This window comes from Lepidochelys kempii, chromosome 3, assembly GCF_965140265.1.
Source record: "Lepidochelys kempii isolate rLepKem1 chromosome 3, rLepKem1.hap2, whole genome shotgun sequence".
NCBI lineage: Eukaryota > Metazoa > Chordata > Testudines > Cheloniidae > Lepidochelys > Lepidochelys kempii.
In genome coordinates this window covers 208,967,588-208,981,218 of record NC_133258.1, presented here as the reverse complement: position 1 = coordinate 208,981,218, position 13,631 = coordinate 208,967,588, and the positions used below count along the sequence as shown (strand labels likewise).

The following is a 13,631-nucleotide window of genomic DNA, read 5'->3' as shown; positions in this document are numbered from 1 at the left end:
AGAATCGCAAGCTGAAAAGTCCCAGCATGCAGAGAAGGCATATTTCAGCAATCTGTGATACTAGGGCTCATGTTGCAGGATTCTGCCCCTTAGGGTATCTCTACACTGCAGTTAAACACCTGCAGCTGGCCTTTCTCAGCTAACTTGGGCTTGGGCTGCAAAACTGCAGTGCAGATGTCTGGGGTCCCAGAGCCCAGGCTAGAGCCCAGCAGTGGACGTGTACACTGCAGTTTTATAGCCTAAGCCCGAGTCAGCTGACGCGGGCCAGCCACAGGTATTTTACTGCAGTGTAGAGAGACCCTTAGTGACCAGAATTTTCAGGTTAGCAGAACTGACTTGGTAAAGTCTGTGTAGGTTGTCCCTCCTTGGAACCTCAGTGCTGTATTTTTCACTTGGAACCTCTAGCCTCTGTGTTTTCATTTTGGTTCTCAGCCAAGTGGCTTTTCTAGGGGCTGTTACCTGTGCATGGAGAGCAGGTGAGCTGGCAGCCCTCTCCTGCCACTACCTCTTTCTGGTTTCCACAGTGATAAAGTATCTGACGGGTTCTCAGTTTTTGATTCCCCATTATTAATCAGTGTATTTTCCTTTAGTCTTTAGCTGGCATCAGATAAGGAAAGGGTTTGATGTTCCCCTAGTGATTTAAGTTATACCTACATAGAATCAAGGAGTTTTTGGGTCACAGAAAAAGGCAGTTTGCCACCATCCTAGATAGATTTCCATATGTATTAAGGAATCATATGCAGGGGGGTCTCCCATGCCCCATAGGCATTAGAGGTCACTCCTTGTATCGAGAACACCAACTGAGCACAGAGAAAATCTGCCTCATAGAGAATGATCTTTTGGTAATGCATACAAATCTTCATACGCCATTCTTGTGTGGATGTCAGAACTTCCTCACATCCAACTTTCAAGGACAGGGTCTTGAGTGCTGTCGTGCAGGGATCCTCTGTCCAGGCCTCCAGTTAGCCAGGCCTTGGCATTAGGTATTGCTAGATGGTGTCTAGTTTGAGGCTTCCAGTCATAAAGGACAATCTGATCTTATCTGTAAGCAGCCTGAAATCCTATTTTCTGCATTGTTCTCATTTTAGATTGTGATTAGAAGATTGCGTCCTGCAAGGGAAGTTGACTGTTTAGCAAAGATGGGTTGCTAACTGAAGAGATATAGACATCAGCTATAGCGATGGAGGAGCAGCAACCCAGAATCCAAAGTGTTGTAACCCTTTCTAGAAGGAAAATGTATAGGCAAGGCCAAAATTCCCATTTTAACAACCCTCACCACTGAACAGGAGTCTTCAGAGCATAGAAGAGACTAGTCTAGTTGTTTGAACTCTGCAGCTGTCGATTCTCATGCACTTTTTTGTTTCAAGGCCTAGATACTGCTTCTATCTTAAGATACTTCTTTTAAAACTTCTGTTTTGTTTTCCTCCTTTTCAGCTCCTTACAGTAGCCAACTTTAATGCTTTATACAAATTAAAGAAAATTTAAGACACTTGTTGTAAACTTTTATGTGATGTGTGGGTGTATGCAGCATTGTATCCATACTAGTCCTTGGATTTTAGAGACAAGGGTGAGGTAATATCTCTCATTGGACCAGCTTTTGTTGATGAAAGAGACAAGCTTGCAAACTACACAGAGCTCTTCAGGTTTGTGAGAGTGTAGTCACTAGTAATTTTTCTTGGTCCATTTTAAAATGGAGATGAGTAAAATTGGTTCATGTTTTCATTTCTATAATGCTTTATTTAAAGTGTGGTCTGTAGGAGCCTTGGAGGTGGTGTGTGGGGCACTCTGCATAAACATTAGTGCTGTGTCTCATCAAATTGAGGGCTTTAGGAGCACATGAATGTGTCTGCTCATGGTTCTCTAAACTTATTGGCACTGACATCAGTGGATTATCTCCTCCTAAATATTGCCACAGTTGTTGTTTTGCATGTTGCAGCCTTTTTTGTTACTGTAGGAAGAAATGTAATTGTTTTTCAGTGGTTGAGTCATTAAGCCCTTTGTTTTCTTTGAGGAGGAGTGTCTGGGAAATTACAACTTAAACATGCAGTTTTATGCATAGAGTGCTCAACTCAGTCTCTGTTGACATCTGAAAGCCAGCATAGTATGTTTTATAGATTTAAAAGTTTTATATATGTTCTAATAACCTAGCAAATGGGTCTGAAATTGACAATAACCATTGAACAGGGCTGATTGCAATATTGCTCTCAAATAAAAAAAAGTTTGTTTTTTTGTTGTTGCTTCGGGGGGAGGAATAAAATGCCACCACCAGACATGGCAATACCACAGATTTTGACTGCAGTTTAATTTGTCATTGAATGGTTTTGGAGGGATGATCGAATGTTTTTATTTTGTATAAAATTGAGAAGCAAATTGAGGGATATTAAACGTTCTTAAGGGTGAAAAAAGTATGAAGCTGTGTAGTGAGGTTAGAAAGAGGGGACTGAGTGAACTATTAGTGCAAAAATAGCACTCAGACAAGTGTAAATGGTCAGACAGGTGAGTGCAGCAATGCACAGTGGCTCAGAACTTTATTCCTTGCATTTTCTGTTGGGCAAAATGCTGTTCACATTGCCCGTTCATGTATAGTGGACAAAAGGGACTGACTCTGTGATTGCCATCTGCCAGTATGCTGCAGAGCATGGAGAAGCAAAGTGCAGGACACCGCCCCCCCCCCCCCACACACACACATATTGTTGCGTGCTGGGTGTGTGGGTGAGATCACTGTCTTGCCTTACTTGGATGGGGAATGGCAGTAAGAGTGAATGCCCCTTTCTGTGAGGAGAGAGAGAGTTGAGGGGAGGAAGAGAAGCGAGGAGTTCCCCTTCTAAGTAGATAGGCATGTAGGGGAAAGGAAAGAGCAGCTCTTCATGCCATGCCAGTTATACTTGGCTGGAGCTTCAACTGTACCATGTGATCCATTTGTTTCCTCCTTACCCTCTGTCCATAGCTTCGTTTCAAGCTATTCTTTTATACTTCATAGCTGGCGGGGTGGGAGGACAACCAGAGAACCGCTACCCAAGATCATATGGAAGACTGAACCCTGCTGGGAAACCATGGACTTCTCTGGGTGGGCTCAAGTGGGATGTGTTTGGCATTTTGCTCCTAGCTAATAGTTTTAGTCCTCTGGTGAGTGTTCAGAGTCCTAGTCCATGTTTCTTTGAGTTCGATGTGCTGCAGTGAAAAACAAGCAGTTTTTGTGTTCTCATTGGAACTTGCTCTCCCCAAACCTCTTCCCCCATCCCTGTCTGAGAACAGTCTGGATGTGCTGACCTTCAGGGCATGTCTACACTTGCCATTTAAAGTGCAAAAAAGTCCCATTTTTGCACAAAAACCATGGGAGCATCTAAACTTGCCAACGACTTTTTGCGGTGAAATTCAGAAGTTTCACCGCAAACAGAAAACCACCTCCAAAAGAGGCGTACAGTTCTTAACGCTGATCCTTTTGCGGTGATGTGCAAGTGAAGACACGTTCTTCCTGTTTACAGAACTTTTAGCCTCTGGAGTATATCCCACAGTGCCTTGGTGACCACTCTGGCCAGCAACTCTGCTGCTCTGATTCCAGGTAAACAGACATCCGCTCCTTCCCTGTAAAGCCCCAGGAACTTTGAAACTCCCCTTCCTGTTTTCTTGGCAAGTGCTCACGTATCATCCGGCTAGGTGATGATGCGTGCTCCATGGAACAAATGATCTGCTGCTTGGAGCAAAGCTGAGCTCCTTGAGCTGATCAGTGTTTGGGCAGAGGGGGCTGTGCAGGGACCCAGGATACCCCGCGTGAAGGCGGGTGGGGGGGGCGGTGATCGCAAGACCTATCCTCAAAAAGGAGAGAGCTGCACTGTGATATAGCTGCCCCCAGGGCTCAGCGATGGAAGTGCTGCGAATGTGATCACAATCTGAGGCCTGTGGAAGTGAGTGAGCACACAAACCAGCACTTTTTTTTTTACCGGTTCCCTATCGCTGGTGTAACTGACAGCACAAAAACTCTGCAAGTGTAGACATAGCCTCAGTGTGTTATGGGAAGCTTCTCCATCGACTGAATGGGACTGAGGTGGGGAGCGGGGGGTAGGGAGTTCTCTCATAAGTTTTTTTTGGGGGGGGGGGGGCACTGTTGGTTAGGTTCTGTTAGTTTCAGCTGAAATGTGGTTGTGTGTGTTTGTGATTGCTGTCAGGTACTCTGTGCTAAAGAGGCACCTTCTTTTATACTGCTGTAAATTAATACAAATTATTGTTCTTTTACTCTGTTGCCTGGGGCCCTAGGCACAGACTGGAGCCTCACGGGGCTAAAATATATGAAGGGATCTTGTGTGATATTTTTTCTTGTGTACTGATTCCAGGAGAGAGAGAGAGAGAGAATGCATGTTCTATAAGGCAGTGGTTCTCAACCAGGGGTACGCATACCTCTGAGGTTAGTCATACGTCTTCCAGGGGGCACATCAACTCATCTAGAGATTTGCCTGTTTTACAACAAGCTACATAAAAAGCATTATCTAAGTCAGTACAAACTAAAATTCCATACAGACGCTGCTTTGTTTATACTGCTCGACACTGCTGTGCACTGAAATGTAAGTACGATATTTATATTCCAATTGATTTATTTTATAATTACATGGTAAAATATGAGACACAGCAATTTTTCAGTAATAGTGTGCAGTGACACTTGTATTTTTATGTCTGATTTTATAAGCAAGTAGATCTTAAGTGAAGTGTAACTTGGGGATTGGGAAGACAAATCAGATTCCTGAAATGGGTACAATAATCTGGAAAGGTTGAGAGCCACTGGTATAAGGCAACTGGGAGTTGCACCCAGGGCTGCACCTAGGGGGGTGCAGGTTCTGGGACAAACCCCCCCGCCCCGCCTCTTTCCCCAAGCCCTTGCCCTGCTCCCTTCACATTACTATAGCTGAGATGAGATCTGGTGAATACAGTCATGTATGTTGCTCACTCTTTTCTATATCATGGCTTGCGATAGAAGCAATTCAGAATTCCGTGGAAAGAGGATAGTACTAAACCCTAGTTGCTTCAAAAGAGATAGTTATGACTTACATTTTTTGTTCATCTTTGTTAGGTCCTGTACAGCTCATGATATAAAGACATAAGGGTTCCCACAATCTGAGTCACATGAGCTTAGGGTGCCACTGGAAAGTCAGTGACAGTAAAAAGCAGATATGAGCATCCAGTGTAGAATAGGATCAAAATAGAGCATAGCTGAGTCAAGTCTATGCATTTCCTACAAATCTCTTAACGATGTCTTGGACTGGACTTTTTAAAAGTAGTCTTATGCCCCCTCCCCCTGCCCTTTCTTACTGTATTTAGCCTGATTATTTTAACCTTAGAAATATGCTAATAGTTTGACAGTGACATCAACAGTTTCTGTAAAAGATCAACCCAACAGACTCAAGCCGTAAGGGTAGTCCAACAGAAGGATATAAAAGGTAATTGGGCCCTCAGGCCTAAATACCATTCCTCAGCCAGAGTTCTGTCCTCCTGTCCATATCTCACTGGGACCCAGCTATGCTGTCCACTCCACATGAGCATTTGTCCCATGCCTCTACTTGCAACTTGCTGCTCTGTGTCCTCAGTCAGCAACGTGCTGCTTCCCTGTCTGTGTCTCAGCTTTTCATTCCCAGCTCTCAGGCTGTCTGGCCTTGCCACTGCTTCCAGCCTGCTGTTCCTGCTCTTGCGTAAGTTGGGGCTTCCCACCCAAGTCTGATTGCTTCTGACATCAGGATTGTACTTCCTTTTTCCTGGTCTGTAGGGATTTTGGAGTTCTGCAGTAGCTGATGTTAGACTGGATAACACAGTGGCCTCTGCTGGTTAGTTCCATTTCCACCATCTCATTTGGGGTGGGAGGAAGTATCCAGTGATGAGCCAGCAGGTTCACTTCAGTATGACTTGTTCATTGCTGTTAATATTGCTTGACCCAGTAGGAAGGAAACCCCTCCCAATGCCTCCTCTTTGCTACAGGCCTGTGCTTAAATTTCTGACTATCCATTCTCCTGATGTTTTTCCTTCTATATCGTTAACTTTTCTCCCCCAGCCCCTCCCCCAGTAGCTGGATATCTGCCACCCTAAATGTTCTATTGCATGAGCTCATGAACAAAAGTTGGGAATCCTGCAATGATGTCGGCTTCAGCATGATGTCCTGTTTGCCAGCATGTTACTTTGCTTAGCCTAGGAGAGCAATAGATTGTGATTTGACCAGCTGTAAATGACTGCATGTTAAAGAACAGAACAAGGAATGAAAGGCATTGGCATAATAACTTTTAAAAAATGACAGGTCACTCCTCTCTGTAGGAATCCTCTTACAGCAGCCACTGTTCCTGTGCCTAGGTATTGCTGCTCATGTGGTCTGTAAGGTCAGACATTGCTTGTAGACCATCTGAGAGAGCGCCATAGCTTAGCAGTGACTGCGAATGCTGTTTCCAGTGGTGGATGTGGAGATGGTTCACCTCATCATTCATACCTGGAAACTGAGCAGAATGCATAGCTAAACGTTGTAACAATGTCTTTGAAGGAGCAGCTTGCTGTCAAGGTCTGTGTTTGTTTCCTACACACCTGCTTCCCTGGATTGAACTCCTGTGGATTGTTTTCATTTGGGTATTTTGGCATAAGTGGAATGAAATTCCAGACTCTTGCCTGGCTAATTATTTCATGTCAGTTAGATTAAGGTAGATTGACTCCTTGGAAAACTGCATTTTCTAAGGATTATTATTATTCTGGTTATGCTGATAGGGTGCATATGCATGTAAGTGGGATTGAACCCTTTCACTGCTGGGTTACTGCCTCTGACCTCCTCTCACCCCATCCATCACAGTCCCTTTGCTACCAGTCTCTCTTCTCCATCATTCTTGTTCCCTTGAACATGCCAACCCCCTATGGGTCCCTTCCTTCTCCAGCCCCTGCTACCTTCTTTGGGATTAAGATGCAGAACACCCCTCCCCCCTTCCGTTGCACCCAACTAACTTTTAAGTCTGTGGAACTCCCTCTCCCAGTGTCATTTCAAGTTAGAACTGCATTGGGTGATCTCCCCACCCTGATAAAGATTTTCGGTAAAATGTCTGCATTTTGGCCATTCGTACTTGGGTTTAATGTTAGAAACCTTACCCTATAGCAACGTCAGCCAACTGAGAGAGCCATTGGAGTGAGTTCTGTCCTAAAACAGTTCACTGGTAGTGGCTTCCGTAGTTGACATCTGTCCAAAGTAAACTGGTTAAAGAGAAGAGGGTCACCTGTTTCTCCTCTCTGTGGGATGTGGTCATAGCTAGCAGGTGTTTCTTCTTTGTTTACACACATTTCCCTTGGCTGAATTATAACTTTCTTTACTCACAATATTTCCGTCTTACTCAGCCTTATTACTTGATACACTTTAATTATTTTGCAGTCCACTACAATTTACTTATATTCTGGGTGTGTCTCATGTTTCTGCTGTTGGTGTTGGAACTTACTTTCTTACACTGGGATTGGCAGAAGAGGCCAACAGTACAGTTATCCCCGGTGACAAAACCCTGTAGTAAAGATAAAGTTGCCTGTCAGACACCCAGTCCTATTTCCTCCTGTGTGCCTGCTTCCCACTTCTTGATGCTTTTATTTTCCTCCTTAAGTCTTCCCACACGCTGGCTTTTAAAACCAGTAATTCCTCTGGCAGGGAGTGCTGGGTGATCCCTACATCTAAAACTTTTCCTCCACCACTAACCAAATGAACCTGAATGTGTTACCTCAGCTTGTCTACAGAGAGGCCTACGGTCTCTCCCATAGCTGAGACACCGCTGTTGCAGCACAACCGGGGCTGAATGATCCCGATGGCTTTATGTAATCTTGTCCTTACGGGTGGCCTGATGAGAAGGAAATAAAATAGGTCTGTGCCTGTTTAAAAGTTTTATTTCATGCAAATGTTTTGTTTTGCCTTTGAAATACTTCAAAAATTGGGTTTTGTCTTCTCTGTCTTGCTCATGTCTTGAGGACCCAGAAATAGATTGAAAGCTTATTCAGCCCTTACTTTAAGAGGCATGGTATTGGGGTGGGATAGTTAGATTAAACTTTTGGTTAAGTTTTGATACCTGTTTCACTCAAAGAACAAAACTGGACAGTTTGAACAAAACTAATTTCCTCTCCAAATTAAGCAGGTTTCACCAACGGCCTTCTTTATAAATCATAAGAAGATAGGACACAGATCTAAGCATTTTTCCTTTACAGATAAACTTCAAACATATCCTCTGTTAATAACAGACAAACACAAGCCCTGTTTGGCATTTGCTAGTTCTAGTTAACAGTCCAGATATTCAACTTCCTGTTCCATGGGGGTCAATTCACTAGGCTGTATTCTAGGAAACTTACTCTTTCTTTTGAGCAGATGTTAAGAAACTGACTTGTATTTATTGACCCAATTGAAAATAAAACCTTAAGTTTATTTCAGTAAACTTATGACAAGTCAGTATTGAAACTGGAGCAAAATCAATTCTGTGTGTAAAAGAACGCATGTTGTGGTTAAGTGTCTCTGCAGGCATTGCATACAGAAAAATGCTTTCCTCCCATCTTGTTACGGAGATACAGAGAGGAAATGCCCTGGCCTTATCGCAATTCCATTATGTCAGGCAAGTTCTCGAGAGCCAGGGTAACAGCTTGGAGAAAACTGCACCAGCTGCTGCAGAGTTTCTTCTCTGTCTGGGGAGATGCTGACTGCCTTGTGTGAATAATTACCGTTAACCTGTCGCAAACCAGTGCTGATCGTAACTGGCCAGAGGCTTCCAGCCAAACAGTTACTTACCCTGCCTGTCAGGCAGAGAGAGGGGGAAGTTTTCATTTTAAAAGGCCACGCCTGTGTCCTTTCACAGCATTTTTGACTTCCTGTGCAGATATTATGATTGTTGTTATTAATAAGGAAATCACTAGCACAGTTTTCAGTTCCTAACAATGAAGCAATTAATCTGATTTTATTGAGAGAGTTGGTTTGTGTGTTGTATTTTTCTATATGTTTAGTCACCCTGGAACAATGTCTTCCAAATTGTGGTCATACGTAACAGAAGTGAGACAACCAATCTGGCAGCGTGTGTGTTTTTGTGTTCGTGTTCCATGCCAGCTATTTCATTCGTATCACATCAGCTGCTTGCTTTTCCGATTTGCCACGTGTAAAACTTGCCAATAGTTCAATGTCGTCAAAACGTAACCCAGTAGAACCTCAGAATTACAAACTGGCCAGTCAACCACGCAGCTCATTCGGAACCAGGAGTACGCAGTCAGGTGGCAGCAGCAGAGATGCAAAAAAAATCAGCACGGTACTGTGTTAAACAGAAACTACTGAAACAAAGAGAGAGTTTAAAAAAAAAATGTGACAAGGTAAGAAAACCGTTTCTGTGCTTGTTTTGTTTAAATTGAGATGGTGAAAAGGAACATTTTTCTTCTGCATAGTTAAGTTTCAAAGCTGCCTTGAGTCAATGTTCAGCTGTATTAAGTCAATGTAAACTTTTGAAAGAACAACCAGAATGTTTTGTTCAGAATTAGACATTTCAGAGTTACAAACAACCTCCATTCCCGAGGTGTTCCTCGTAACTCTGAGGTTCTACTGTATAACAAACGTGCAGTTTATAATTTTTTTCCCCTATTTTACATTTTCCCCTTTCAGCTGAAAAGAGCAGAGTTGTTTTTAGATGTCTCTACATGTTACATAGACCTGAGTGTTGACCAAACAGTGTTTACACAGGTGGTCACTTGAGAACAATTGGAGGTTCACTAGTTCATTAGTTCTGGCACAGATTGCCCTTAGCTTTATTTAGCTTCTTTGCGTGAATTACACCAAATCACTGGTTTTCTTAAATTACAGCTACTAGATTTTACCCGTTGGGAATCTGAAACATTTTTCAGAGTCAGCTATTTGGACTGTGGCACAATTATACTCTGAGAATACCTTGTTGTTGGTTTTTCCCAATTTTTTTGTTTCATCTGTACCAAATCGCATAAATTACATGTTATTTTTTTATATGTAGCCAATCTTAGAATCAATTCAGTGTCAGTGTATTAAACATGTAACAAGTTTAAATATAATGATCGTTGCTGTGGTTCTAAAGTCAGTGGTCCCCAAACTTCTTATGTCACGTTCCCCTTACCCTTAATGAAATCTGTCTGCGCCCCACCAGGAACAGGGCTGGGAGCGAGGTTGGGGGCCGAGAGCTAGGGCTGGGTTGCTCTCCCTCTGGGGGCTGACCCAGACCCTGCTGCACCCCACCCTCCCAAATGTTCCTCTGTGCTCCCCAGTTTGGGGACCACTGTTCTAAATTAATGTATGCATTCTTACCGTGTTCCTGAAATAGTGAGGAGGAGGAGGAGTCCCTTTCATCTGATATAGGTACTGCAGGTGCAAAGTTAATGTTCCACTGTATCCCACTTAGCAAAATGGAAGCTATATCTGACCACAGTTTTCAAACAAAAAGACCCAGTTACCTTGTTAACCTCAGTATCCTCTTTGAGTTCTCTATTAAACCATGATTAACTTGCTTTTGAAATCCCTACAATGGTTTGGGAAGAATTTATTGAATTACCAAAGGAAACAATGACCTATCAAATGACTACCTTGCTCCTCTTAAAAAAAAAAAATAATAATAATAAAAAAATCTATTCTCTTTGCTGTTGGTATTATCCAGCATCATTCTATTAATTTCAAAATGTTCCATCGCAATTGGTTAGTGTGTAAGCTGGTCATAGGTACTTCTGGAAAGGAGACTTCAGGAATGAAAAAATAAACATCTTTTCTGTTACAGGGTTTCTTGGATAATCCAGCAGTAAACCATCAAATTGTTTTGCGCTTGTTACGTTATATCATCCGCCTCATTTGGAGACTGCAGTAATGGAGACATACAGAGAGAGACATTCTGAGATTGTCCAGTTGTCACCAGAATCCAGCAAAACCAAGCAGCAGTAGTATCCTTTCCATACCTTGTATATGCAACTAACAAATCCTCCTTTTCCTAAAGGACACCAGATACATTGGGAGGAGCAGTAGGACTCCGTGTTTGTGAAAAATATGCACATAGACTGTCTCATTTTGTCTGCTATGAGAAGACAGAGGATTTTTAAATGGGAATTCACTGTGAACACGTCATGATGGATTTTGGAAACGGATATATAAAAGCTTTGTGAAGCAGGACTTTATGTGAGAGTGGTGTTTACGCTGGTTTTTCTTGAACTTTTAAAAGACTGATTTGGAAAGAAGATGATCAAACATTATTGAATGATTTTCATACTCCGTTTTCTGGAAACCTGTAGACTAATATCTGATATATTCTGCAATGGAGTTAACTGAGCCAGCTAACTTGCAGAGCTGCCTTAGTTTGTTATAACTGTGTACAGATGTCGTCTACCCCCCCCCATCTCCCACCCTGCAAGGAGGGGTCAGATTCATGCTTTCCCTCCATTCTTAGCCCCTTTCATGGAAAAACGGCAAAATCATGAATTGAAGCTGGTTGAAGAAGGGTGGAAGGATTTGCATCAGAACTTCAATTACCCTGCAAATCTCTACTTATCACCCTAAATTCAACTGTGTGTGTGTCACACAAACAGCATACTTCCTGCTGACTGATTTTAAACTGCAGCCAAGTGCAACTGGCGCACTCCCCCTGAAACTTCCACCTCTTCCACCCTACCAGCAGGAATCTCAAAGATGACCTGAAATTTGCAGCTTAACTGTGAAAGTGTTATGCTTCAAAAACCATACCAAGTTGCCTTTCTAAAAATTTATATCTAATGAGTCTGGATACATTTGTGTATTATATAATATAGAATGTTGAAGGTTGGGGATAATAGAACAATAAAATATTTGTGGGGTAAAACAGTTCCTGAGACACTGCAGTCTTACCCAAAGTTGGAGGGTTGCATAACTTTAGAAACTATTTTAAACTTCACTTAATATTTTACTGTGACTGTTGATAAACCCAGTTGGTACTGCTGTTTTTTTAATGTGTTGGATTTTTGCTAGAGCTGGCTTTGTACTTAAGACCTATTCTGAGAGATGCAAGGAACTAACAAACGTTAACAGTTGAGTTACATCCATCTTGAGAGCAATAGTACAATATTTGAATTGGTTGTGGTGGTTCAAAAAATCCCACAAGTGAATGAATAAATATCCATTGGAAGCAAAAGTTGGGCCATTTTGAAAGTTCTAGCAAAACTTCCACATAATTTAAAATAATAAAATTATAAGGGCACTAACTGTATTCATAAATCAGACATTCTGTGACTTGTTTAAAGATTAACCAAAAACAGAATGAAGTTAAATCAAGATTGCTATACAGGAGTGACTCACTAACTCGGTTGTGGGAGGCATCCAAAGTTTTAACTTACCTTTTTCTTTAATTAGATCTTCCTTCTACAGAACTCCCTTTACCACTTCTTGGGTCGCTGAAGTTATTCCAGAAGGCATCATTCTGTGAAACCACAAATACCATGGATTGCATGACTTCTAAACTTCTGGTATTTAGATCATAACAAAGTGATGCATTCTGTAACAACTTCATTGACCCAAGAAGTGCCAAGAGGACTTCACAGAAAGAAAAACTTTATTTTTAACTTTTAAGTGTGTATATTGAATGCTGCCCCCGAGCCTGTTGCGTGGGCACTGTAACCACAGATCTAGGTTTAAACTGAATTTTAATATTGGTTTTATAGTACCTTTACACCATGGGAAACTGCATGACAGGTGCTTTGGGGAGCGCACAGTTCCTTCAGATGGTGCGGTGTATTAATGCAGAATTTACCCCAATCTGGCTTCAGAATTGTCTTCAGAATCTGGCTTCCTTTTGTATGTGATGCAGAGAGCTTGCTTGATTCAGTTTGTTTCTATTTGCTACAGTCTACTTCAAAATGCCGTATTTTATTTCTGGTTTCACCAGCACCATAGAAAAATATGGTAGCTCTACTTTCAAAATGTTGCAATATGTTCATCAGCATATCCTGAGTGCCATTGTATTTTTTTTTTTTTTTTTAGTTTTGACAAGTAAATTTGTATAATATGTACTCTATGCACTGACCACTGGTGCCTCTGGGGCAGGTGGAAGGGCTCCTCTAAACATGGCTCTGTTGCCCAGTTGCATTAATCCACCCCTGTGAGCAGTGAATCCAGAGGATAAAAGCACATGTTAGCTCTGTAGGCTAAACCTTTGTCCTAGGAGTTGGCCTCAATTATCAAAGCAGTGGTTTGTGGGTTTTTTTGTTTTTTTTTTTAACTTTTTAAGAGAAATATTGGTGACTGAAATTGTATCTGGAGTTTCAAGCAGAAATTTAGTGCTGATGGCAGATAATCACTTCCATAACAGCATGGCTTTGGCTCATACCAAAGTACTAGGTGTAAAGGGGAGTGGGGAATTCATAAGGTCCTACATGTAGTGAACGGAGCGGGTATAAATGTATGTTCAGTAACGAGTTCTCACTGCTACCAGGTGCTAGAAGTGAGAATAAGATGGAAGGGGGCTGAGAGTATTACTTCTGTTCCATTTTGAACATTCCTCACCCATCAGAGTTACACAGCCACTAAACAGATTAGACAAAAATCAGATTTTCCAACGCTAGAGGTTGCAGTCCTCTTTTGCACGGAATTGGGCCCTAGCCACTTATTGGAACGATGTTAGAGTTGATCAGATGCTTTCAGG

General features: G+C 42.1%; 1 protein-coding gene and 1 long non-coding RNA gene across 13 annotated transcripts in view; one reads left to right on the top strand and one right to left on the bottom strand.

Annotated features, from left to right (window-relative positions):
- BCL2L11 (BCL2 like 11) overlaps positions 1–12,113 on the top strand; it is a 42,918-nt gene extending 30,805 nt beyond the window's left edge. For 9 of the 10 annotated variants that reach the window (XM_073339916.1, XM_073339918.1, XM_073339927.1 and 6 more), the window contains one exon: positions 10,749–12,113. In XM_073339916.1, the coding sequence (XP_073196017.1) occupies positions 10,749–10,835 (87 nt within the window). In that variant the 3' untranslated portion in view covers positions 10,836–12,113. Of the gene's footprint in view, positions 1–1,088; positions 9,331–10,748 lie in introns of all 10 variants that reach the window. The other variant, XR_012158352.1, reaches the window with a different exon arrangement.
- Positions 1–13,631, bottom strand: part of LOC140909795 (uncharacterized) — a 193,349-nt gene that overhangs the window by 27,152 nt on the left and 152,566 nt on the right. The gene's annotated exons all lie outside the window — the stretch shown is intronic.